Genomic DNA, 27748 nt, shown 5'->3' with positions numbered 1-27748 from the left:
TGGTGTTGCTGTAAAAATAAACACTAGTGCAAACATTTTACATTTTTTATTTTTTTTTTTACAAATTATATATAGCTGACATTAGCTCGTAGGCTGTTTTGCAAAATTGTGCAAAAATAACACAACCAAAAAGTTTATACATACCTTTGAGAAAATGTCTTGAAAATCTGATGACGGAGGTTTACCTAGTCTGTCCCGTCAAGATGTGGTAAGTTCGCCGGTTGGTAATCGTCAATCGTCACTGTGCAACTGTTATTGACATCCACTTGATTTATCGTTTCAGATTTTTTTTTTTTTTTTGTAAATTTGAAAAAATTAACACCATTTAAAGGCAGTGGTAGTAACCAGGAATATTTTCGACTTTGTGTCGCAAAATAATGAACAAACAGGTATATTGAGTTCATAGTGACAATACAAATTGGAAAAATAATGAATGAGCAGAGGTTTTATTTGCTCTCATGGTACTTACATTGATTGTTTTCCTGACAGCAACAACCTCAAGAGGAACTGGTGCCAACTTCTGACTCGCCAGCATGTAAGCTTTTCTTGCAAAACGGAGAAAAACGTTTTTGGTCGCTTATATGGACATTTTGTTGCGTATGCACTTTCCACTTAGATTATGAGTCCACCAAGAATACGATGAATGTAAAAAAAAAAGTCGGGTTTTTTTCATGACAAATTTATAGTTGTAGATATCTGAAACTGGAATTACGACAAGTCAGGATTTAAATTGTAGATATCCGTAACTCACAGGCAAATCTCTGCAACTAAATTGTAGACATAGATTATGTAATGAGAAACCCCATACATGATTGACAGGTCCTTTGTTCCACACTTACTTTGCCAAAATCTGTAAAAAAAAAAAAAAAAAAAAGAAATTATAGATATCTATTTCCGATTTGGTTGCAGCTATCTTGAATGAAAATTCCTTCTCTTCCAAACGAAATTACGACTGGTCAGAAAGACATCGTCAAACTTTTCAATATTGAATCTGTTTGCTGTAGGTGCAAAATTACCATTTATTCCATGCAGAATGCAAATGGTGAAATTTCTCATATGTTACATGATTTAATTTAATTCTAATTTTTTCTTTTCCTCAACCCACTTTGGTTTAGTTTCCATTTAGTTTCTACCACGGTACAGTAGTAGTGGTAAGGATCCATGCGGCAGCTACTTATTATTTCTCTCTTAAAAGAAAGAAAGCAAATGTTCTTATATCCCGATATCTACATATTAAATATATTGTGTAAAAATACATTTTGCAACCATGCATTTAATCTGACCTTTAGCTCTTTTCTCTCCTCCGGAATTAATTATTCACACATTATAATTAAAAGACCAAAACAAATCAATAAAATAAAAACAACACAGACCACACTCTTTTCAGACAAACTTCTTTCCCTTGCAAACCAATATCGCAATATTGACATCATCACAACAAATTTGATTGGGGATTTTTCATCACTATCGTCGTCTTTTTTTTTTTTTTTTTTTTAATCTGTGATCATAATCATCTTTATGCATATTTAAACGAACGTCTTGTTACATCAAGATGAACAGGCACTACACCAGTTAGGAGATAAAAGTACATCACTAACTATGAACATACATCACCTAGACCGCTAATAGAGGGTTTCCACAACACGAGCTGCGGTCCCCTGTGTGCATAAGGAAGAGATCAACATTAAAAAAAAGAAAAGAAAAAAAAAAAAGCATTTACACTTACACATTTTTTACTGCCTCAACATGGTTAGGTCTCATTTTCAACTCAACACAGTTGTACAGTCACAATAGAATAATATAATCTTTAAATTACATCTTCATATACAAATCTGACAGCTTGGGGTGTAATGCTTTTATGATACACTTACCATCGCCATGGAATTCATACAACATGGTGGCTATTACTTAATGTTTTCCATTGCTGTTATTTGAATGTAACACATTTACATATATAACACTACATTTTGTCTTAGTAGTCAATCACTTGCATGTTTGTTTTTTTTTAAACTTTTTCTACACAACGCATACATACTGAATGAGGTCTCCCTCAAAATGGCAATGTAACTTCATGTGTGTAGGGAATGTGTTCTTGTTTTGTGTGTGTGTGTGTGTGTGTGTTTGTTTATAGGTACATGGAACATGGATGATACAAGTCCTTTTTGCTTTGCTGGACAACTCGACTCGTAAGACACAACTTGTGAGCTGGTGATGTGTTTCTCCTCACTTTTGATATCTAAAGCAACACGTCTGTTGGTCCAAAACTCCAGCGCTTCCAAAAGGTAATCTCTCATACTGTAACAAATTTTAGGAGTAACCCATCGCATGATAACACGCAAATCAATTTTCTGAATTGATTTCAACTTGAAAGTCACTGCAAATATTCCCTGTGTCATTGCCAGTGGTGTGAAGACAAACGAAGCTTTGGTGAACTGGGAGGCGGCTACAAATCGAACTCGTCTAGTTACATGATATGTGAGGTTATTGCATGGAGGGAAAACGCAGTTGATGGTAGCGGGTCATTCTTTGGCTCAGCATAAAAACGGCCATTTAACTAGTCGGGGGGGTTTCTGACAGTGAAGAACTGTGTTTTCTGTTGGACAGCATGACTCCTTCATGCCTGAACACTCGTACATTCATGTCTTATTGAAGAGGCTTGGTCTTCACACAGTGGTCTGGGGCTCAGCATGCCTCCATTGACCCCTTCCTGGTAGAAAAATGCTGGCGTAGGCATTGTTCGAAAACCCTCTTACACTGCAGTACTCATATCACCAAAAAAAAAAAAAAAAGATCCGTCCTTGCTTCGTCACTGCCAGTCGTTTGTTAGTAGGTTTAGAATGAAAACCGCTGCAGAGACACGTCTCTTCTCAATGGATTGCATGATGAACAAAACAAAACATAAAATCAAGAGTTATCGTCAGCAAGCTTCCTCTCATGAGAACAGATGCATGCGATGCTTTCAAAGTGACTTCTGCATTTGGAGTCATAGTGTTGCATCAGGTTGTGGCCCCTCAACAAGGCTGCAGGATCCAGGGAATGTGAGTTGTTGCATAGCACATGCTGCTATGCACGCCCAGAAACAGTTAAACACGTAACACAGCACACATGGGTAAAGGGGTTGGACCGGAGCACGAAAAATAATTTCCCGCCCCCCCTCCCAAAAAAAGACGATACTGTTTGTGGTACTTAAAACACGACACAGCATTCCTAATGTAAGAATGATGACTGACCACACACAGTGTTAAAAAAAATAAAAGCTACACAAAAATGGCATCTTACTGTATATACACAATGCAGATTAGAGAAGCTCGTCTTTGTCGAATAGGTATAACTGATTATATTCGCCTTTCATTTACACGACAGACTGCTGTAGATTGTGTTAAAATAAGCTGCATTGTACATTAGATACAGCTACACAGAGAAGCCATATGTTCTTGTCAAGGTCTATAGTTGAGTGTGTCTATACGGGGATTGAAATGTGTCCAACCACCCCAAAAGCTGAATAAAATATACTATACCGATGTATCGTCTTTTAGTTTACTAAGTTTTGATGACTGCTTTGCGCATCTGTTGGGCAAGGGATGTGTCGCTCTTAAGTCTCTGGCTATGTACAGTGCAATTTGATGGTGCTGTTCAAGCTGCCTCCAGGAGCATGTCTTTTCTTTGTCCCGACATTGGCCTAGATTGGCTCAACGTAATTGGCCGGGTACAGTCCCTCTCGGCCGCTGTCCAAGCGACCTCGACACCAGCCTTGTTCATCTTCATCCTCAGTCTTGGTCAGCTCATCGCCTGTCAAGTCATAGCATCATTTTATTAACCTGCAGAATGTATTTTTGTGGAACATCCGGTTTTGAGTTTTTTTTTTATTTTTATTTTTTTTCTTCAAAGTTTAACCTGTAGAAAGCTTGCGGAATACAGATTTTACAATGTTCACACTGAGCCATGTATTCCGATTATAAAAAATTTGAACGACAAAACAGAAACAAAATGCTCCATATAAATACCTCAATTGGAATATAAGGGTTATTCAGAATGAAATTTTATTTGCATTCGTAAGGGTGGTATATTCCTTTTGCCGATCTGAACGAGCGTCATGTGATCAATTCAATCGGAATAGCCAGGCTGCGTCCGGTCTGCGCATGCTGTGTTGACGTAAATGCGTAGTGACGAATACGCACTTTAAAATTGGCAGCTTCTTAAAACAATTTGTTTTAATGAACTGATGAGTCGTTTTTAACACGGTGTTGCATTAATAAAAGTGTTTAGACAATAACGAATACTGTTCTAAATAGATGAATGGACTCCCAACATAGCCCCAGACCGATATGATGCGTGTGACGTGTGACGAGTGCCGGGTGGCGGGAGGAAAACCCGGAAGTGAAGAATTAGTGTGAGCGAGAGTGAGAGATAAACTAGAAACGAACCTTGTTCGCCGAACGAGTTGACGCCTCGTTGTATTTGTCCACCGCGCTGACTATCGCCAGTTCACCCCTACCACGGTTCGGAGCTGATAAGACTTCCGCAAGCCCAATCAAGGTAGGTAACATATCGATCTCTGCGTGTCACAGGCTGTAACTCGGATGGTCTGATTAATAGGGTGGAGCATGTAAACGGCGGATCGGAAAAGATAGCGTCAAAAGTAAAAAAAAAAAAAAAGTGACCCGAGATCTTCATTTGGAATAATTTCAATCAAAATGTCAAAAATGTTTTCATGTAAACCCGGCTATAAATGAAATTTAAAAAAAAATCCACTTGCTGCTCAACCAAACCCCCCATTCACAGATTCAGATTCACAATCAGCAAAAAAAAAAAAAAAGAAAACATCTACGAAGGCTTACTTGCCTCTCAGATTAAAAAATGTTGACCAATGAATAGAAGACAAAAACAAAAATTCTGCCTTATATTTTTGGCATCTACGTTATTAATTTAAAAATTTATTGCATAAGAAACTACACTATTTAAGGTCATGCCCACTCCTTGTGAAATTGGCAACAAAAAACAGATGGGTCCTATAAATTGTAAATCACATCTTATTACACAGTCAGTAAAAGGGCAGTGGTCATTGCCACACATCCCTGAGGTCATTCCAATTTATTTATTTTTTTGCTCTTCCTAAAGTGTGTAATTGCAAATGTATATCTGTGGCTGTTCACCAGTTGTAATGCTGCCAAAAGCCTGTGCTCAAATGGTTACATATCACTGTGTTGGTCTAGTTATAATTGGGGGCAGGTGTCTATAATTAGTTCTCCTTGCAGCCATTGTTGACTAATTACAGTCATTTCATTAAGTGGAACACACATTAAAAAGCAGTTGAAGGCAATGTTTGAAATATCCGACAGCTTCCGTCATTTTTAACAACAACTAAAGTGCAGTTGCACAATAATATCTTGAAAATGTTGTTGCTGGTGTTTACCTGCTTTGAACGAGAGTTCATCCTGCTCTTGGCCATCATAGTCATAGAGGGCTCGCACACGAACGCCTTTCCCAGCAGTGGAATCCTCTTCGAATGAATTTCCGTTTCCACCGTTTTCATTGCCAGAGTAGGCAGCCGGCTGCTCATCATCAGACCACTCAGTTGAGTATGCTTGGTTCTTCTCATAGCTGCTCACGCTAGAGAAACAGAATTTACACGGTAATGTTGAATGAGTTGTGAGATTACTTTCATTCTTTTTTTTTTTGCCAAAAAAATAAAGTAAAAATATCTTTCCAGTTAAGTTAAGAGATGTTACTAAAAAAAAAAAAAAAAGGCAAAGGAACTTACCTGCTCCTGTCACCAGGGGGAGCCACGTGGTCAGTGCTTGGAGTGGGTGGGGCTCCATCTGGCTTCTTCTTCTTTGGAGGGGCACTTGCCTGGTCTGGGTTGTATTCCTGTTCAAAACACAATCAAATATGAGCAAAAAGTGGAATATTAATTGAGAGCGTCTTTTTGACTATCCTCAAACCAAATCCCAAATCTTTCTTTTGTACAAAAATGTTCTGATTTGTTGAAATGTTATTTTTGCAGATGACATAAATAGTTTATGTTTTGAGAGGATGTGCAGCATCTAATATGTGTGGTCAATATTGAAGTGCATAAATTTAAGTATGGGTTTGACATAAGCTATCTTTGAACTTAAAACTAGGTTCATGCTATTTGTAAATGTTAAAATAAGCACAGAAGGTGGTGACGATGTGGAACTTGAAAGGATTTATGAAATTAAGTTCCTGGATGTCTCATGTAAAATATATGTGCTCCAAATTGCCAGAAATATGGGAACGTTGTGTAAAACTCGTAATATTTGGAATCAGCATCAATCATTCTACACTTTGTATTGTGTTGTGTTGCAATCTAGGGGAATACCTGCAAAAGCACTTTTGGAGGAAGGGGCGGGACAATGTAAGATTTTGCTTCCTAATGCTTTTTCTTAACATTTTGTATAGAGTCTCTCTGAATTTGGATTGTTCATGATAAATAAAGATCAAATCTCATCAAACCGACGTAAGAATCCATTTGAGGTCGTACCTCAAAGGCGGGCCAGTTCATGTGCATCCCAGGCCCGTGGTTGTTGCTGAACCACTTGAGATCCTCTTGTGTGTTTGCTGACAGGATGGTACGTTCCAATTCTCTGTATATTGTGGCGTAGCTGAGGAACGAAAAAACATACAAAGTGACACAAAATACCAACCAGAGGATACTTAACAATGCTGTCCAATGGAACCGACGGTTTAGTTGAAGTTCGAAACTGAGAGCACTCGGATTTTATCATCATCACAATGCTGAACCGACGCTTGTATTTGTTCTTGAATTTACAATTGATCCATCCATCCTTTCATCTTATTCTGATGATCCAAGCAGTTGTGGGGGCATGAACGCCTATACTTCCCTCTCCACAGCCTCTTCATCCATCTTTTTCAAATTTTTGTGAGGTGACATAGATAGAATCTTCATCTTCTTCCTGATGGAATATGCCCAGAATTTCTCACTAGAGAGGTTTCCAGGTGGCATCGTAACCAGATGTGTGAGCTACCCATCTGGCTCCTTCATGCAGAGGAGCAAGGTCTCTACTCTTAGCCTATCTTTAGTTTCTTAGCCTCGCTCTGCGGTAGTGCTTGGACACCCCGTGGAGGAAACTCACTTTGGCCAGTTGTTTCCAGGATTGTGTTCTTTCAGTCATGCCCTACAGTGATAGACCAATGCAGAGTCTCATTGTACTCGACCACATGAAAAATGAGACCCATTTTGCCTCTCAGGCTGTTCAGGCCCAGCCACTCTGAACTCACCAGTGAGCCCCACATAAAGGCCTTTCTACGAGGTGACCCACATTCATGCATGGGAAAACTTGGTCAAATATTGTTTGTTGTCATCGAAGGCTCTAAGCCGTGCTTTGTGTGGTCCGTCAAATAGAACTTGTTAGCCTTGGGTGACCCTACCAGGGGCATAAGCACCTGACAATTTAGCTCCTAGGATCATTGGGACATGCACTCCCACGCACACACCATTAAAAGTTGACTGCTGCTCAAGTTACTATTGTTTAGTCATAACAGTTGAACACCTGAAAAGACGAGATAACCCAGCATGAACCATTTTCAGGACTACTTCTGCATTTTCTACATTCAAATATGTCCTATGTCAGCTTTATTTTATCTTAAAAATATTCTCTGTATTTAATGTATGCGGTCACAGATTTCTTCAATCACTTTCTTTCATGAGTCATAAAATAATGACTTTCAGTGCCTACTGAGTCAGCTGGGCCAGTTAAGAGAAAATTATATAGCAATGGTAGGCGATAGTACGTAGATTGCTTTTTAAATTTTGCACCAAACGTGACAAGCCCATTTTACTTAATCTCACTGTAAAACGCAAACCAATTCCCCTCTTGTACAAACTCTTCTCGTCTTGCAAATTAGTTGTAAGAAATATTACGTACTGAAACAATTTCACTACTATAATCTCCCAAATGGGATTTAATAATTGATGAACAGCAATTAGACCAGAATGAGCGTAACTTCACAATGGCTTAAGGCTCAGATTTTTTATTTTTTTATTTTTTTTATTTTATGGCATGAGGTGTTCACTTTATCACTCACTAAACTCATTTACTGCCATTGACGGCTTAAGACGTCAAAGATTCTTTTTTTTTTACTCTGCTGGTAGTGAATGCGTTAAGTGAGCATGGAATGTTACAAATCTGTCCTTATTTTTCCAGATCAATCATTTGTTCCTGAATAACATGAATTGAAATATCCTTTTCAAGTACGGATTACTTTTTCAATATTAATTCTTCCCATTGCAGCAGCACAATGGTCAAGTAAGAAGCACTGTTGTTCCTTTGATGGACCTTCTTCTTCTCTGTCATACTTTTGCGGGTTATTGTCCTATATATTCCCTACCCCCCAAAAAATCTTATTTCATTTTTGGGATTCACCCTGTCATTTGTGTGAGTTTTCAAAAGCTGATAAAGCAGAATTTGCCGAAGAAAACGTGAATTTAATATAGATGTAGCAGTTACGTGATCACTATATGACCATGCATTTTGTAAAAATAAACGAACACGCATGCAATGTAAGTAATGACTCAAAATGTAGAAAGTGGGTCTTAATTTCGCTCCCTGCGCACCAAGGTTTGTAACGACCTACTTATCATATCACATGGGAAGAAAATGGGACTCGTTTGAGCCGGGCAAATATCCGTGTGTGTGTGTGTGTGGTGTTTTAACTTTTTTACGCTGGCTGACCTTTGGTTCTCTGTGAGGTTGAGGTGGCGTTTGATGTCCAGCAAGGCCTCCTTCAGGAAAGTCAGCCGCTTCACCTCATGCTGCTGGCACTGGTCAAACACTTGCTCCATGCTCTCCATGTAGGGCGGTGCGCACTTGTTGAGCTCCTCCAGAGACTTCTCATACTTTTCTTTAGCCTGAGAGAAATTAAAACGATTAACTCGCTTGCAAACATCTGTGGGAAATGGCATTATAAAATCCGGATTTACATTTAACATACGGTGTGCATAAATTATACTTGCAGTATGCTGATATTCAATCAGAAAAGAATATTCCTCATGAATTGTTTGCATATAAGTAGTTCTAGGAATACCTTTATGGGGCTACAAAACCAAAGATGGTCTATATAGGTAAACATTTTCCCGTCTTTTTCCTACTTTCTGCACATCTTGTTTGCATTTGTCCACTTTCTCATGCAGTTTCTTCTGCTGGTCCGGCGTGACAGAAGCCTCAGTCTTGCCATTGGCCTCTCGAGCGGCAGCCAGCTTTTCCTCCTTGCATGCCATGTGGTAAGCTTTCTTCGCCGTCTCCATCTGCATGCCCAAAGACAGACTTTCTCACTCTCGCGCACACAATCTGACACGAAGACAGGGTACAGCAACCGCATGGATATGATCTTGTACTTGTTTTCCGAGGGTCAGAATCACACATTGCTTTTATTGACTGCATCATAAGTGGATGTGTGTCAAATTAAATGTAGAAGAAGTAAGTTGTGGTTCATCTGGCAGTCTCCCAAAAAGATTAGAGTGGATGTTGCCACAGTAGACGTTTTATCAGAACTCATTACAACAGCAAACTAAATACTTTAGCTGATGGAAAGGATGATTTCACTCTGGCTGCTTCCCAAGCTAGCACTATGCTGTATACTGTTTACTTCTGATCTTAGTGGCTCCGAATGCATGTGATACATATAAAACAAAGAGTTTCTTTTCCACGTGACTGAAACTATCTTGTCTGTAAGGGAAAGACAAATTGTAATAAAACATTCTCTGACCTCCTTGAGTTTTTTGGCCCACGGTTTCTGAGCCTTCTTAAATCCTTCCTCTGCCTCCTTTGCCTCTTTGAAGCCGCCAATCATTTGCTTGTGATAGGCCTCCTTCTGCCAATTCTTGACTTTCTCCACATCCTCATTCACCAGGTTGTTCTTGACGTCTTGGTGCAGCTCGCTTACCTTCTCCGCCTCGGTCATTACAGCCAACCAGGCCCTCTCCACAGAGCCGTACTGGGGCCCTGATGAAAATCCAATCGTACTAATTTAGACTAGAAACGTGTCAATTTATGTCAACTTATTATTTCGGTAGCATTCAACCTTTCTCAATGAGCTGTCTCCATCTCTTGGACCAAGCGGTGAGCTGATCCCCGTAAGCTTTTTCTATCTTGGCTCGTTCCTGCAGGCAGCCCATGAGGTCATTGCACAGTCGATGGCCATCGTCAAATCTCTTGACAGCCCGTTTGTAGTTCCCCACCTAAGAACACACGAGCAACATTTATTACATGCAACCATATCTTGACCTGTGACCACACTGGAAAAAAAAATTGTCAAGTGGTTGCATAAAATAAAATCATCTGGATCCAGATACATTTTTTAAGTATTGTAGATGTGTAGTCTACTTAAAACATACCTGTATTCAGATGAGGTTAACCCAAGACAAAATACAATTTAGTAAATTTAGTGCAACATATTTTACGATGTATTTGACATGTAAGACACATTAAGATTCATCAAGTGTTGCTATTAATCAAAACATATACAAATATGCTCTACAGCAACGGAATACCCTCCATATACTACACATCAGTAGACCTGGATTCCATAGTCAACTGTTGATGCTCTTGTTTTCAAATCTTCAATAAAAACGATAAAGAAAAGAGCACCTCAGCCATCCGATTACAATCAGCATCGAAGGATAAACTCAGCATGTATTTTCCTTGTTGCAACATTTATTTTTAAAGGATGATGGAAATAAGTGATAAAGAGAAGAACATATCCACTGGAACTAACTATGACATGTCCTGGTTAATGAGTGTTTCAGTGTCATGAGGAGGATTACTAGTCGTCATATGGACGACTAAATACAAAAGTAGGCTATGTTTAGTGCTGTTCTACTCGCGTTACAGGTGGATTAAGTCAGGTGAGTGCTCAGGGTATTTCGTCCCAGGGAGGGAACGCCCATTTTTGGGCTGCAGGATGAGGAATATTTAAAAAAGAATGGACTGAGCAAGGGCGGAAGTAGGTTTTCATCCGTCCTTTTAATCGTCCCTTACTGGGTCAAGTACCGCGTGCTTACAATTCAAATGTTTGCACTCGGAGTAGAATGAAATCTTGTAATGCTGTTGCGCGTACTGGCCCTTTAATTGAGTGTTCAACTGAGAGTGAGGCAGAGAGAGAGCAAGGGAGAGAGCGCAAGAGAAATGGAAAGTGAGTAAGAGAGAGCGAGAGAGATGAGCGGGAGGGGGAGAGCGTGAGTGAGCAAAAAACATGGGAGCAAGATACGTGGCTGAGTGAAGAAGCAACTGAGAGCCAAAATAAGCATTTTGAGTTGCGTTAATTTGAGCAAAGGGTTAAAGTGCAATAAATACAACCATCTCTACAGAGTGTCCCCGGTGTGAGATCAAGAGTCTGAGAAAGACTGCGATACGGTCTGTAACTATAACTGCGTTCGCCGTTGTTTGGGGGATGAAAAGCATCTCCCGGTGTTTAGAATATAGATATCACATTTAATAATGTGGAGACCTGTATCTATTCAACTCAAGTGGCTTATGTATGTCGAAATTTGTTTCTATGGTTAAATTTAGCTATTGTAGCTTTGAATCCGGTGTGTTTATTGTCGTGAGATGACGGTAAGTGGATATGAATGTGAAATTAACCAGCGAATGAGCTTTAAATAATGTTTATGAAGTCTGAAATCTCTGCCGTTAGCCTCTCGTCATCAGCGGACATCCTCGTCATGCAATGACGCAAGCGCTTTAAAAGGATGCATGACATACAGGGACACAGGACAATTACGATGACTGAAGGGTGCTCAGTTCGGAGACGGAGGATGGAGGTCGGACCGGCAAAATGGTTTTAAGTGCTCATCTCTGGAGACTCAGGCACCAATTGCACGTTCCGCCACAAATCATCACCGTTGTATCATTGTACAGCTTAAATTTTTATTCAGAGAATGTACCTGCACTTTAACAAAGCAGGGGCAGGCAGTGTGGCTCCGCCTCCTCAGTGCCTGCAGGGGGGTGTGAGCTCATGTAGCACGATGGAGTAGGAGAGGTAGTGAGGGGGCTCGTGCCTTTGCATGTGTAGTTATGCAATGGCATTGGCTTGGGTTAGTGTGTGTACATGAGTGTGAGTGTGCGCACACTAATCCCTCAAGTTGTGTGGAGAGCAGGCGAACAGATAGGAAGGGATGGATGATAAAAACAAGAGACAGAAATGAATCGAAGATGCAGACTGTGAGTTTGTGTGTGCTAATGCTGGTGGCTGGTGTGTACTATGTCCGCCGGCTCTGCCGTGTGCAGTCTCAGTTTGAGAAGAAAGAGCTGCAGAAGGCTGTGAATCAGGCGTGTGTGTGTGTGTGTGTGTGTGTGTGTGTGTATGCAAGTACTGCCAACAACAACAACACAAGTGATTTCTCCTTAGAAATCAAAACATCTTTCTGCACCATAACGTGAGCTGGGGTGCGCTACTCGTCCGTGGAGGGAACTAGTGGTGCACAGTGAGAAAGTCCTCTTTGCAATCATAATGACTGAGGCTTTTGTGCCACTGGAGCTGAGAGCCATGGCACAAAGAAGAGTCTGTACGGAGCGAATTCATTAACACTAATTTGAGGAGTTTTAAAGTGATCTTGCTCTCTTACACAATCAATGCGTCTTCGTACGCGTCGACCTTGTTGAGATTCGTATGGTGGCTAAACGTGACATTCTTTCAAAATTAATTCGATAACATCAATAAGTTATTACTGATATATCTATTTTTTTTGCTTGTAAAATAAAAATTAATTTGAATTAAAATTATTTTTTTTGTGGCTGCATGGTGCACAAGTGTTTGGCATATTAAAATATTTCTGACCATTGAAGTATTGAAATAAAAAATCAACTGCCCCACGATTCAAAGGATTTCAGGGTTTGAATTTCGGCTCCAACCTTCCTGTGTGGACTTTGCATGGTCTCTCTGCGCTTGTGTGGATTTTCTCTTCGTATTTCAGCTTCCTACCACCGTCTAAAAGCATGTCTGTTATGTCAATTGAAGACTCTAAATCAGATATGGGCAAATCTGGACCTCAAGGACCAGTATCCTGGATGTTTTATATGTCTCTCTGCTCCAGAACACCTGATTCAAATGATCATCATCAGCAAGTTCTGCAGAAGCTCGATAATGATCCTAATCATTTGAATCATGTGTGTTAGAGCATGGATATATAAGACATCCAGGATACGGGCTCTCGAGAATAGAGTTGACCACCTGTGCTCTAAATCATACTTGTAGGTCGTTGTAGTGCAAAGAGCAGTGTCAGCAACGCAAAGCACCTGAGCATACACAAAGTCATCTCTCCAAGTTTTTAGCTTATTTTTTCAGTCATTGGAGGATAAAGGCCAGGAGGCAAACCAGAATGCCTCAAACCTTCCTAATGAACCTAACCACAGCACAAGAAGAGTTTCTGAACCTGCAAGTGCAAAAGACTTTGAGAGGAAATCACGTTTGAATTTATCACCAGCATCAGAAACCAGATAGGCCCAACTGGATGGCCTGGACAACAATCTAAAAGAAGAGCTAAGAAGATCATGACCATGGTTGAAGATGTCTACCAGATGTGCCACAAAACGTTTGGCATGAAAAAAAAGGCAAGACCACCAAGCCATTAGCAGGGCCTCTCGGGAGACTGCGGCAGATCAAAAAGTTGTGATGAGAATTAGAAACACAAGAAAAGGTGGAAGGATGCAAGTGAAGAGGAGCGAGTGGCCCTGGATGAGGAAAAACACGCCTTTTAACACGGCACACTTTACGAGATGAGACAAAAGCACAGGCTTGATCTGTCCCAGGACCATCAGGCACGATCTTTAAAATCTGCAAATGCTACTCACACCTGCTGAAGTGAGTCTCAAAGCTCATTCATATACTGTTGAAGAAGAAGCTAGAACCTGGACTCTGGGCTCTAGCTAAAGGTTGCTCTGTGCTACATTTCAAAAGACTTTACCAGTTCTGAAAGATTCCCTGCTAGACGTATGAGGGAAACATTCTGATCAATCATTATCAAAGAGCTAATAACGCCTGCTTTAGAACGACATCATTGTCGACCTGACCTCTCAACCGCGAGGTCCTAACCACTCGTTTGTTGATGTTCTTTTTTTTTTTTTTTTTGTGTGTGTGTGTTATAAATACAAAACTCACAAATTTCAACATTTAATATTATGAGAGTGACAGAGTCACACTTAAATTTTTTTCTACCTCCCAGAAGCTGTCCATGGTGTCGTCAGCACCTGCAGTTTCATCGTAGGAGCCAGACATTTCTGTGGATGTTGCAATGGTCTTTCTCAACCAAACTTGTGCTCCGCAGCTGCACTTGGTCTCTTGCACACTGGGGTGAAAAAAAGAAAGGAGATGATTATACAACATACAACAAGCCCCTGTATGAATATTAACGCGCAAAAATAACGAAGCAGGGCTTGCGGTACAATGTGGCAATTACTGAAAGGAACTGTTTCAGTGAGACGTTCATAATAGTGAGATAAAAATAGCTTCCTCAGCCACACATCCCGTTTCCCTGCCCCAAGGAACGAGAATGCGCATCTCATACTGGCGTGTCCTAGAAAAGACCGACTGCCATCACACATGCATGATCCTGAATCCATGCACTGTCCAAACCCTGACCCATCATGTGGACACCTTACATACAATTTTCACACTACGGTATTCACATATTTCTTGCATCAGAGAGCAACAGATGTACGTGTCATTTCAGGTGAATTTCTTGTTTGACATGTTGTTGTAGTACCAAAAAAGCACAAGAAGTCCCATTAGGTGAGAATTAAATTTTCTCTCGAATGATTCTTGCTTGACATGTCTCCTGCCCTGATTTTCATTTTATTTTTTATTTTTTTAATTAACGGTGCTTTTCTTATCCAGCCCAAAACGTCATACATAAAGTTAAATGTCTCTAACGGGCTACTTGAATTCACAGCTAAAGTTCAGTGTTAGCTTAGCATGCTCGATTTTCTGTGATTCATTAGATTGAGTTTGCAGTGTGCACTTCAGCTCTGACTGCCGCATCACATGGCCCACCACTGAGCATCATCATTCTTCGGCAAATGCCAATTCATTACTGCAGCATCCTTCCGCATAGCATTGCGAGAAATGCGGGAAAAAAATTGTATCTCCATATATGTAATTTTATATGCTGATAACAATGTATTTAATATCCAGATGTGCTATTTTTAGTTGAAAATTATATGAAAAATGATGACAATGTTCCGTTATGTTTTCTTCATTTATTTAGGGACTCCTTGCATTATGGTAATTTTGATACTTTTCTCGAAACATCCTCGACATTTGGGAAACAAATAGTCGATTTCAAAGAAATAGAGAAAGGGGGGGGGCTGCAGTGCATATCATAAAGAAAAATAAACCCCAAAAAATACAAAGGCATAAATGTAAACATAGACTGAGGTGAAGTTTCTGACCGGTGAGACTCTAACATCAGAATCATATTTCCAAATTTATGAATTCAACAGTGGCATGAATAGCACAAAATATTTTTTCCAGTATTTTATTTTACTTTTTACTTTTACTTGTTACATTTAAACACCAGTAGCATACATTTCTTTCTTGCCACCTCTCTTGCTACAGCCACCAAATTCACAAACACTGTAAACTAGAGTTAACAGGCCCGTTTGGAGTGTCGGGAGCGAGGCAAGCCCGTGCGCCCGAGCGCCCAGAATGGGGCAACATGGTTCCAAACATGCTTGTCCTGGCACCAAAATGAAGTTCTGCCTCTTTTTATTTCCGAGCGCATGGGCGCCAATCTACCAAAATAGGATTCTTTGTGTCTAAAGCCTTCCATTTAGTTCATACAGACTTATTTCCTTGACGTAAAAGGTTGGTATATCAAACTATTTTAACTGGCCTAAAAAAAGTCTCAGAAATGTTCTGAAGAAAAACATAAACTGCAAGCCCAAAGACATTATAAATGTTATCTTGTCCTGTGATGACGAGAAATCCTCAAGCAGCCTCACAGTTAAGCACCAATAATCTCAGCAACCATCACAAGTTGCTGGTCAAGCTTTCTGTCCATCAATTGAGTTATCCAATCAGCTACTGCATTTGCGCCGACAACACCAGGTGACCTGGAAGCCAGTTAAGATCTAGCATGATGCCACAATCCCCTAACAAGCCAAACAAAGTTGCGAGAAGCTAATTTTAACTCTGGTAAAACAGTCCTGTGCACTGTACATTTTTTGTACATGTGCATACTTTGGTAGGTGGAAAGACAATAAAACGGGACTGAAGAGTCAGTCACAATGCACAATTTAGAGACTGGTGACTCACGAGGCTGCAAAGCACAAGAAACAAGGCATCCTACAGTTCTGGTAGAGTCATGTGTCGCAAACGAAAGAGAAGAGAAAACAATAGTGGGAGGTGGCACTGCAAGTGTAATGAAATATGAAATATCAACACCCTTCAAATTTTACAGAGTTTTCACTGCTGAGGAGGTTGTCATAATGTCCACCGTTTTTAATACTGCTTCCTATTCATCAGAATATTATCATATTAAAGTACATTACATCTTCAGCTGTGGATGTATGTAACTAAACTGTTATTAACTTACCACCATTGCCTCCATTTAAAAAAAAAAAAAAACAAAAAAAAACTGAAAAACACTCAAAAAGATTCGAAGATCGTCAAGTCCAAAAGTCTCTCTATAAATGGGTGATCTCAACAATAAACCAAATGATATTGACCCCCGTTGCTAAAGTGAACCCGGAGAGGACGAGTGCGACCAAACAAACGCGTCTCAGAGGCTGAGAGATAATCCTGCGGTGTTCCACTTGAATAGCTTTAGAGGGGGAGGGAGCTCGGCGGGAAGAAGCGCAAAGAGGTGGCTCGGACACAAACGCGAAGTTGACGTGCAAATTAGTGATGGCCGTGCAACAACTCTGGCAGCACGCCAAAAGTGGTCATGGCTAGTTCATTCATAGCGGCGATGCAGAGGTGTTATGAGCTTTTGCCTTTTGTTCTATTTTCTTGTTTAATTATATGCTTCACAATCCATAAGGTAGCTGTCTCAACATGTCATGTCATCCACACCGATTATCCTGCACAGGGTGCCGGAGCCTATCCCAGTTGACTACCGGCAAAACTACAGCTACACACTAGACCCTGAACTGGTCGCCGACCAGTTGCAGGGCATACACAGACACCGTCAATGAGTGAAATCGGATTCCACACACACGTCAAGGGAGTGCACCACGACACTATCAGTGACATCAACATTGTCGTATATAAAATTAGTGGTGCAGCAATTAATCGATTAATCTACAACTAATCGATTATCGAAAAAAAACTGTTTTGATAAGTGATTAATTGTTTGGAGCCTTTACTGAATTTGAACCTGTCCATATTCTTAAAATTTCAGACCCTCAACTTATTTATGCAAACATCTACTTTTACTTTGAAAGCAAATGGTCAACATATTTGCCTACTTTCTGATGGCTGATATGGACCAAACCTCTAAATCAGGCGTGGGCAAACTACGGCTCAGGGGCCGCATGCGGCCCGTTAAACGTTTTAATCCAGCCCGCTGAACTTGAAAAAAATTAAATGAATAACCCTTGTTAATGTTTTATTTTCTAAATACTGTGGGGGTTTTTTCAAAGTCATATATGTTGTTGTAATGCTTTTGTTCACTTTAATTTCAAATTAATTAAAGTATTTTTTGTTCTCTGATGAGGTGAGGTTACCAAAACACTCCATCCATCTGTTCCTGGTCCGGCCCCTCTGTCAAATCTTACAACCCATTTTGGACTGCCAATCAAAAGGTTTGCCCACCCCTGCTCTAAATGAATCAAAATAAAGTTATGTTTGTGCATTTTCTGCACTGTCAGTTTTAAATAATGTCCTGTTTTTGAAGAAATTGACATCATTATTCTTATTTTTTTATAGCCTATATGTTGTCTTCAGTTAACCCAACATATACTTTAGTACACGATTAGAATTTCAAGCACAGGGAGAAAAAGTCCAGAAGTAAAAGGAAGTCTTGCGCAGGTTCTTGACACATTTGAGTGTCCGCAATGAGCCACTTGTAGCGCCCATTGGAAACCACAACAAACCCGTAAGCTCGTTACCGTAAGAAGATTTCATAGAGATGAACTAACTTTACCCTGCTGCACATTAACCCTTCTGACTGCTTAGACAACCCTGAATTAAGATGGGCGTGTATGTGCAGTAATAAAAGAAAATTAGCGACTTGTGCTAAACTTTGCACTGGCACCAAACTGTTACTGAGTGTGTAGTGTTTGAAAGGCGCAAACACGCTGTGCGTCCCTAGAGCTAAAACAGGACACACCAGGTGCGAGACAGAGGGAGGTCTTTCATTGAGATGTGGGCTTAGCCAGAGTGACACAGGGCTGACAGAGACAAACAGGGTGAGGCAGCAGCGTCTGGGTGGTGACAAGCGATGGAGATTGACATGGAGGCGGGGAGAGACGTGACATGAGGGGAGACGGGGGACAAGCGGAGGGGGCGGCAACTGGAGTGAAGGTGCAGCAATCCCGGGGAGTGGGGTGGAGGTGGTCACACGGGTTGGAGAACGCCGATGTGATTCGTCTCTCGGTTGTTGCCAGGAAACGGAGCTGCCTGGTGCGGATTTGACTGTCATTAAGACAAATGTCCAAGTAACAATGCGTTACCATGATGTATAACAACATTTTCCCACTGAACATTGCCATGTGCAGAACCACAGTTCAAGCATGGGAAATTTATATTAAAGAATAAAATACTTGATACTCCACAGCAGTGCTCTGAAAAAATATATAATACAAATACAATATTTTTTTACTAGCTGTCTGCGGCCCACCCAAAAATGGGTCTGCAGCCCATTTTTGGGCCCCGACCCACTAGTTGAGAATAACTGCACCAGAGGATCTTGACGTAAACGAATGATGCACTCATATAAGGCTGCATGCTGTTTTTCAACAGCCGTCGCCATCAATGTTTTCATCCAGTAAACTAGCAAAATACCTGATGACATTGCTTTCGTCAATCATATTTTTCCTTGCAGAGGCTTGTGTTGTGGATCACGGCAGAGCAGAAAACCAGAATAATATATAGTAAAGGGATGACTCAGCTACCTTATAAACGCCTCCAGCAATGCTACACCAGTCAAGGTTGTGCATTCTTTGTGCCTTGTGAGGGATTTTCTGCACGTCTTGTCCTTGTAAATACGTAGCATTTTTTTTTTTCCTCAGTCAACCACCAACTACCACTTGTAGTAGTCAGTCAATCGTTCATCTGAGTAAAAAAGGAACCTATTGTTCGTCAGAACTCCGGAGGGATTTATCTTAGATGCTCTGCAGAGAGGTCTAAGGTCATGTCTAGCAACTGGTCACAGTTTCTCCAGTATATTTAGATCAGTATGACTCGAATTCAAAACTATGACGAAGACCAGGCAATCCACCAATACTACCTTTCATTTATGTGGCTTTTTAGAAAAATGTATTGCTGTAACTGTCTGAATGTTGAAAATGTCCACGTTGTCGCCATTCAGATTTCGGGAGATTCCTGAATGATGTATGAGATTCCAGGCCGAAAATGGCGTGCATCATGGCCGGTCAAGAACCTCCCCCTCAGCTTCCTATATCTTGACGTCACGCAGTATTCTTTAACCGTAAAGTAGTTGAGACTTAATTTACAGAGCAAGTAGTGCACTCTATTTTGTATCAACCATCAGTTCCACACAATCTGTAGAATTCATCTATCCCTAGCTGCATGGACACATGGAAACAAAGTAAGAGCAATGAAAAGGAACATGCTAGTCAAACGACGTTAGCATCAGAATAATATCCGCCTCTAACTGTCCATGTGGACACGATGTAAATGCAGAGCTATAATCAGAATTAAACATGAGTACCCAATCACCTTCCTCGCACATCCTTTCGTTACATCATCCATAGGTGACTGCTCAACTATTGTCGCGCAATTGCATTGAGATATGATTGCACCCAGCGTCCCGCATGATGCTGCAGTGTTATGTAACCAGCGAGGCTTTTGCCACCAGCCTCCCAATGACAGCATGGAGGAGACGAGAGGCGGTGGGGCAGACAGCGCGGGGAACAAATCGAGATGGACAGGAGAGCAGGACGAAGGGGGAACAGACTCTGTGTAATGGTGGATGATGAAGAAATGAGGATGCAACACATTTTGGGGTTTAGTCTCTCGTGTGCCAACGCCAACATCAGAAAAAACACGCCGCTATGCAATTTTTTGATTGTGCGGGTTCTCCCATCGACTTAAGTCTTCAGGAAACGGACGCGCTCTGGGTGAATCAACCCTGAAAATATTGTGTTCCCTCTTTATACCTCGCCTGGGCCGCATTCTCCGAAAGACTGTTGTGCCTTTCATCGGGTGCATTCCAGAAGCTGTAAATGCAGCATCCCGTGAAGGTGAAACATCATATTGCAGGATTTGAGTCATTTCACAGCCGCCGATGGACGGCGATGACTGTCACCGGCCGACTCGGCTGATTCGTGCTGACATGCGGACTGACATCAGACATATTAATTGGTTTTATATATATATATATATATATATATATTAGGTTACAATTTTTTACTCTTTATGGGCCAATCTGTATATAATGGTACAGATTTGCCGACAAAGAGCATTGTCTAGACCAGGGATGGGTAACGTTATAAAATTGATTCTTCTCCCACACCTGATCAGTGTTAAATTGTAACAATAATGTTATTTTTTATTATTATACTCAGCATGACAATGATGTAAGACTTATTCCGGAGAGTCTATGCTTAATCACTCAGCCCATCTCAGAATGCAAAAAGAAGTCCCATGAGATACAGCATCGGCCGTATCTTTGCAATTGACGGTGACTAAAACGTACCTCTTCAACCAGTCGGAAAACAAGTTCCCATAAACCGAGGAGAGAAATGTCGGTTGTTTGCAGGAGCTCTCTTGTGTTTCCAAACGTAATGTCAAATAACCATTTAAGCATCCTTGGGTGTTCTGAAAGATGCTATATGAATCGAATCGATCGTTATTTTTATGGTAACAAGAATCATTTAAAATCTAGGGAGCAATTTGAGGAAAATCCATGGTTTGTATAGACCAGGGGTCCTCAATCCTGGCTCGAGGAACAGGAATGAACACCCCTGGTTTAGACGGTGAAAGAGAAAATGAGCATTTGACAAGGCGCTAGAAAAACTTGCAGTACATCATCGTTGTAGAAAGTCAAATGTGTTGTTGTCCACAACAGAAAAGCCTGTTTTGTTACTTTAATTTTATTAATGTTTACAAATTGTAGCTCCTGAGTTCAATTGCTTTCTTTCTGCATTTCGATGGGGATGATAAGGGCGTCTACACAGCCTGATGACAAACACCATATGCAGAAAATCGGTGACAGTAAATGAGGGATGGACGGACTGACCTCTAGACAAAAACGCAATGAAGCTGACTCACCCTGCGATATGAGCAACACACGCGAGCTGCATCTGATTCTCGCACAAAGCATGATAAAATGCCGAGTCACTTCGTTTGCAGTCATACAAAGATCTTGGTTCCGCAGGGCATTGGCATTTTACACATTAAAATCCAATGTTGGGCAAGTTACTTCTAAAATGTAATATATTACATGTTACTTTCATGCGGATGTAATGTTTATTTACAATATTGCTCTCTTTTCTCCTAACTATAAATAATAGCATTTTCGTAGCAAAACAAACCTACACCATCGAGTTAATACTCGCTGCGCACAATGGGCAATGAGTGCGCCACTGCCATCTACTGGAGTGAATGTGCAATTACACTTTATTGTAATATGGCGGAAAAAAATCATGGGTCACACGCCCCTCCCTCAGCATTGCACCGCGACCCCCCCCCCCCCCCGCCCCACTATTTGAGAAGAACTGCTTTAGTTGGACAGTAAGAAATATACTTAACACAACAAATAAGCACGATATGCAAATCAACACCAATGTTTATCTATTAGCTTTTAGTGTAAAAGCAGAGCTGATGGACAATATACTCAGTTATCCGCTCCGCTGTCCACACCAAGGACAGAGTCTTCTCCCCTGTGTACACTCTGTTCGTACGTCGGCCCTTTTTTCACACCCTGTCAGGCACTGCTATATCCACCTCTAACAGTTGAAACACACTCGCCAACTCTTTATATTGCTTGGGAGTTGGGGGTGTAAAATAAAAATACAAAAACAGTTTTTTTTTTTACATTGTCCTCTGTGGCCCACAAATGTGATGTGAAAACAACATAAAAGTCACAATGAAGAGCAGTGTTGCTTCATGTGACGTCAATCCAGGTTTTAAGACCTCTCCCAAAATCAAAATTAGCGACTAAAAAAAAAAAAAAAAAGGAACTTCAATCACTACTGTAAATGTGGTCATAATGAAAGCCGAGAAGGGGGAATTAAAAAAAATAAAACATATAAGCAGTTACTCTAGTGCATTGCTGTCCAAGGTTACAAATCAACCTTGTTTTTCTTTAAGTCGTTACGCCAATAACCAGATATTTTTTTTTCTTTTAGATCCAGCTCACAAATAAATATAAATAAATAAATATGATGCACATTCACAAGTTTGTGTTACGTCCGGTGTCAAGTCACTAATCAACGCCTCCATGGCGGTGGATAAGATACACTTTTGACAAGTATCGTCAACATGAAGGGAGGACAACGAGTAATTAACAGTAGAAAGATGGAGAAGCTACTAATTCCTAAGCTATTGTTCCATATTGCAAAACACGGACATAAGTTGTTGGGCGACACAGTACACTTGTCATATAGGTCATTTTTTTAGAACAGAATTGAATTAGTCAAAACTACTTGCTCAGTTTTCGCAGTTGTCATTATTGCCACACTTCAATTTGACTTTTTTTTCCTCAGGGGAATTTTGACCTTTTTTTTTTTATAACAAAGAAAAATCTGTGAGGAATAAGATCAACCAGTGATTAACCATTTTTCCTGATCAATTGTGGCCCAATGTATAAGTGGAATAATGACGCTGTAATTCACAAAACATTGCGTGTGCAATTTTCCCTAAAGAGATTGTCCCGATCCCATTCACATTTCCACTTTTTTTAATTAGTTGTTCATTGTGCCATGCAGTGTTGTGTTTTCCTTTCTGAGATGAGATGCTTTCTCAACTAATGACAAGTGCAAACATTGAAGGTGAATTGTGAATCTTGGCCGATCTCTCGCAATCAATCTTCCACTTACACTAAAGTGAAACTTCAATTTAGAATAATTGTCATCAAAACGATTGTCGCGGTGTACATCAGAACATCCCTCTGGAGTTCATTGTTATTCTTGACAACATGACTAAGCAATTTGACTGTTATGCGTACACAATGACACAAAGACTGTTTTGCGAGATGCATTTCCAGTTTTGAAAATTCCATTCCTGTTTTAAGAAGCATACAAAAGCATCTCAGAAAAAAATCTTTTAAGTGTCTGGAGACTGCTACAAAAGGCTGCAACTTAAAACAGGCAAGGAATAAACATGTCAGCCGAAATGAGGGGCCCATGAGGTTAAAAATATATTGATTTAATAAATATTCATAAAAGATAACCTTTATTAGTCCAACAATGACAACAATTTACATAATTTGAACAGTGCCAGTAGATATCAAAAATACAAAAATTGCATGCAAGTGAAGACATTTTTACAAATGTATTGCAAAAAATAGAAAGATAATCCATTGTCCGTGCTTAAACTATCTAAGAAATGTTGTTTGTTTGCCAAAAAAAAAAGAGTGTTGTTCAATGTTGACTTTTGAGATCTGATTCATTTGATTTAATAGACCTGCTTTCTTTACGACAGTCAAAAACAAAACCGATAAAGGCAAATTAATCCATAGACACCGATGATTTTGACGATGGCATGTTAAAAGCTCATATGCACCAATACAAGGTTGATGCAATAAATGCATTACCATAAATCTTGAAACTAAAATTTATCAGTGATTATGGTTATAGTGCAATGATTATGTTATGAAGCTGTACAGTAAGTACAGTACTTCTTTTAATCCTATTACATAATACACTGCAATGACTGTCCCACTGTAATTTTCTTGATGAAGTACAAAATATGAAAATTCAGACAAATTATTATGGAAGTAAATTTGTATAGGATGGCCGCTCTGCTCTAGTCGCAGTCGTGTGTGAGCTTCAGCAAACTGCAGTGGGAGCAATAAACTGGTGAATGATAAGAGATCAATTATTTTGCAAAGATCGCATGGCAATGAGTCACTCAATGGTTTCACTGACAGGTAACTGCCTCGATTAAAAATAAAGTCAAACATGTAAACAACATCCAGACAGCATGGGTGTGTGTGTGTGTGTGTAGATGATGGATGGATGGATAGATGAAATGTACAGCACTTAATCATGCCCTCCCGTCCCCCCTGCTATAAAATGGAATTACCCTCCCTGATGGTATGATCATCGTCTTCTCTTTCTTGGGGGCACCTTGGCCCTTGGCAGTCACCCACGAAGGCAAAGTTAGAATTCAGAACCTCGGACAGTTCCGCACTAAGCGGCCTGACCGTCACCGAGTGTGTCACGCACAAACGCAACACACAAAAATGCTTTTAAGTCTGCTATGCGTCCTCCGGAGACGATGTATGCTGAGGGACTCGGCTGGTGTTATTTGTGAGCTGCACCATTTCGTGCTAAAACAGACTCTGGACAGAAACAGCATAGGTGCTTCTATCAATTCTTGACATGGATGCAGACCATTTAGACAATTTTAAAGAGCACCAGCACCAAAACCAAGATGTGACTCTGTGCTGCTGCTCGTTGGCCAGAGATAAAAAAAAAAAAGAAAAAAAAGAAAAAGAAAAACAATGACGCGAGTGATGGCTCCTCACTGAGCTGTGACAACCAATTACATAACGGCACAGAGGAGCGCTCGCATTTATATTCGTGTCCTTTACACGGAAAAATCCCCCCTCGAAAATATAACAGGCAGTGATTTTCACCTCGTATCAAACAACTATCGCGTGACTTTCGTTTGATTGTCCTTATTTTTCCACATGGAAGGGGGGAGAAATGTATGGTATACAAATGTCCACCCTTTCCAGACATGGCCACCATCTCCATCTACTACAACAACATGGCAACAACCTTTGAGGGTGCCTCTGATCCCCTGTAGGCTATGTGCAGAAAAAAATAACAGTGAATTGCTATTACAGTTTGCCCTAGAAAAAAACCCCACATCGATTTAAATAAGATTGCATTTAATTACAAACTAGGTGCTATACACGGTCTGCACGGTATAACAATTTAATTCCGTGACGAGCAACAGAAACACGACATGACGCAAGATGCTTCACTTGAAAACAATGCCGTATACAATGACGCATGCATAATTTAGAAGCTACATAATTGCCAATGATTATATGAAGGGATAACATTGGCATATGATGCGATGGCATTCCTCTACCCGAGCATCACAATTGCGGAAGGACGCTATTATTTGCGCATCGAAGCAGTGGCGCACTCGCTCGCTTACCAGATACACGTTGCTTGCCGAGCTGCACCGAGTCCAGCCTTGGCTTGACTGCAAATGATTCAGTATTTCCCCTTGCGGTAACAGAAGGTGACCTCCGCAAGACTCTGCAGCCTGATCACGATGCACGCAGCAAGAGCGAGCACAACAGCACAGCACAGGCGCGACGTGGGAGGATGCCCCCACGGTTTCCTTTCAATGGACCACACAAAACTGAGTGATAGAGGGGGATAATGCTGCAAAATATTATTAATATTGGTATTATTATTTTGGAATTGTATATTATATATTTTTTATTTAGCAGTATTTTAGTGGGACTCATTCCCTTTCAGCTAAATAGGGGAAAAAATCTATTTGATGTGAACGTAGTGGATTTTACCAAATGTAGGCAAAGTGGGCGTTTCAAACATAAGGAAAGCCCCAAATGCGACTTCCACTTCCAAAACCAATTGCTGATCAGATGGGAAGAGGGGGTCGTCACTTTTGTGCTTGTCAATCACGTCCCCTTGTGGTGGGAGAGGGTGGGATTTTTTTGAAGGGCCCACTCAGCGGGAGCATTTATGGTGCCTAAACGCTGCACACGTTCCGAGAAGGAAGTAAAGTACGCAGCCCCTGAGGTGACACGTAAGGGTAATATTGTCCCTCGCAAATATTGTAGGATAATGCTTTTTTATTTTTTTTTGCGAGTGAGGGGACGTATTTCTTTTTACATGCGTGTTTATGTACTTCCGGGTCAGTTTGGCTCCCCTTGTCTCTGAAGCGCTGCAGTTTGAGAGACGACAGTACGTCGGAGACGACAATAATCACGGTAGGAGGACTTGAAACGCTTCTTGTGGTCAAGAGATGTCCTTTTTTGTTTAGCTCTCGCTTCAGGTGTATTTAGGTTTTTTTTTCCACACCGTGCTTGATATCAATAATTGATCTTATGTCTTTGTATTTCAAGCCGAGTTCAAAGTAAAATTTAATTAAACTCGTCCAGGGGCTGCCACTCTGCATCTTTGTTGGTTTCGTTTACCCGGATGATGACCCGGAAGTACGCGCATTCAAAAAAAAATCCCTTGCAAAAAAAAAATGCGATATCTCGTAATGTTTGTGAGGGAACGCAAATCTTCTCTTTGGGAAAGAACTTAAAGTGATGAATCGTATTTTTAAGCGTTTTTAAGTCTCACACCTCTCATAATGCTCGAATGTGGTTTTGAACATGCACGGTGGCCCATTTTTTACGATGCAGCTGCGATCTATCTGTTTGCTTAAATAAAAAGTGAAAACTTCATTGTTTTGGTGTTTTGTGATTTTTAGATTTGTTGATAAAGGGAAAAAAATAGGAGAGGCTTCACGAATCAGCCGGTGCCAGTCATGCTGTGCTGTCATCAGCTGTCGGAGTAGCTGGAATGACTCAAAACGCGCAGAATGATGTTTCACTTTCACGGGATGCTGCATTTACTGCAGCCATTGCCGCGTGCAAGAGGAAAGGCAGGTTTTTGAGAATCATTTTCCCGAGTGCGTATATTCCATCAAAGTGACACACTGACACACAAAAGGACTTCAAATATTATGAGATTTATTTTTTTCTGTGACAGTTCCCACACATATTTTTTTTTAAATCAGGCCTTGAAGAGTTTTAGTTATTTTGCGTGCGGTCTGCGACGATTAACTAACGATTCCAAATTAAATTGCAGTCCTCGAGTCATTGATTATTATTGGATTCAAAATGAAAATCTATGTAAAGCACAGACCATGGAACTAAAATGGGAAATTATTAAATATAATCATGATCCTTTATTTTTTGTTTGTTTTAACTCTTCACATGCAGAGAAATGACAGCAGACGGAGGCGGTGCCTTACTTGCCTACTCTGACCTCCGAATAGACTCAAAGACCCCCTCCGGAGTATACTGTTATATTGATAACAGGACTAAGCAATTTAACTCTCTTATCCAAACAAAATGACACCGTGACTTATTCTGATGCCACTGACATGTTTAAGGACTCAAATATTTCCTTTTGAGCAATGTGCTATGGAATTTGAGAAAGAATGGGAACCATTATGTTTTTCTCTTTTAGAATTGTTTGGAGAAATGCATTTACGGTTTTACTCATTTCAATTCTGATCTGAGAACTGTATCAAAGTGACTGAGAAAAATGATGAAACATTTTCTCCATGTAGGTCAGGTTGAAACTGACTGGAAGTGCTCCAAGGGATTATTTTGGGATATGTTTCTAAATAATAAATTTCAAATACATTTTTATTTCTT

The 27748-nt window shown here is 40.4% G+C and overlaps 2 protein-coding genes across 4 annotated transcripts in view; one reads left to right on the top strand and one right to left on the bottom strand.

Annotated features, from left to right (window-relative positions):
• Window positions 1-31: 31 nt before the first annotated feature.
• pacsin1a (protein kinase C and casein kinase substrate in neurons 1a) lies at window positions 32-25871 on the bottom strand. 2 transcript variants are annotated; one of them, XM_088289368.1, is made up of 10 exons: window positions 25498-25871; window positions 14194-14323; window positions 10063-10219; window positions 9748-9983; window positions 9131-9286; window positions 8715-8890; window positions 6503-6623; window positions 5762-5868; window positions 5414-5610; window positions 32-3789 (listed from the first exon to the last, which is right to left on the bottom strand). In XM_088289368.1, exons 2-10 carry the CDS (start codon window positions 14251-14253, stop codon window positions 3680-3682), a joined length of 1320 nt encoding a protein of 439 aa, XP_088145494.1. In that variant the 5' UTR covers window positions 14254-14323; window positions 25498-25871; the 3' UTR covers window positions 32-3679. The 2 variants fall into 2 exon arrangements, with proteins under 2 accessions (XP_088145494.1, XP_088145495.1); XM_088289369.1 differs by lacking the exon at window positions 25498-25871 and adding an exon at window positions 16571-16776.
• The window catches only part of smim29 (small integral membrane protein 29), a 28271-nt gene continuing 4859 nt past the window's right edge, over window positions 4337-27748 (top strand). For both annotated transcript variants that reach the window (XM_088289377.1, XM_088289376.1), the window contains exon 1: window positions 4337-4536. The gene's annotated coding sequence lies outside the window, so the exon portion shown is untranslated. The remainder of the gene's footprint in view (window positions 4537-27748) is intronic.

Source organism: Idiotropiscis lumnitzeri, chromosome 3, assembly GCF_059441095.1.
Source record: "Idiotropiscis lumnitzeri isolate Australia: NSW breed Sydney's pygmy pipehorse chromosome 3, RoL_Ilum_1.0, whole genome shotgun sequence".
Lineage (NCBI taxonomy): Eukaryota > Metazoa > Chordata > Actinopteri > Syngnathiformes > Syngnathidae > Idiotropiscis > Idiotropiscis lumnitzeri.
Note: the sequence above shows the minus strand (reverse complement) of the source record. Positions and strands in the feature narration are given on the sequence as shown.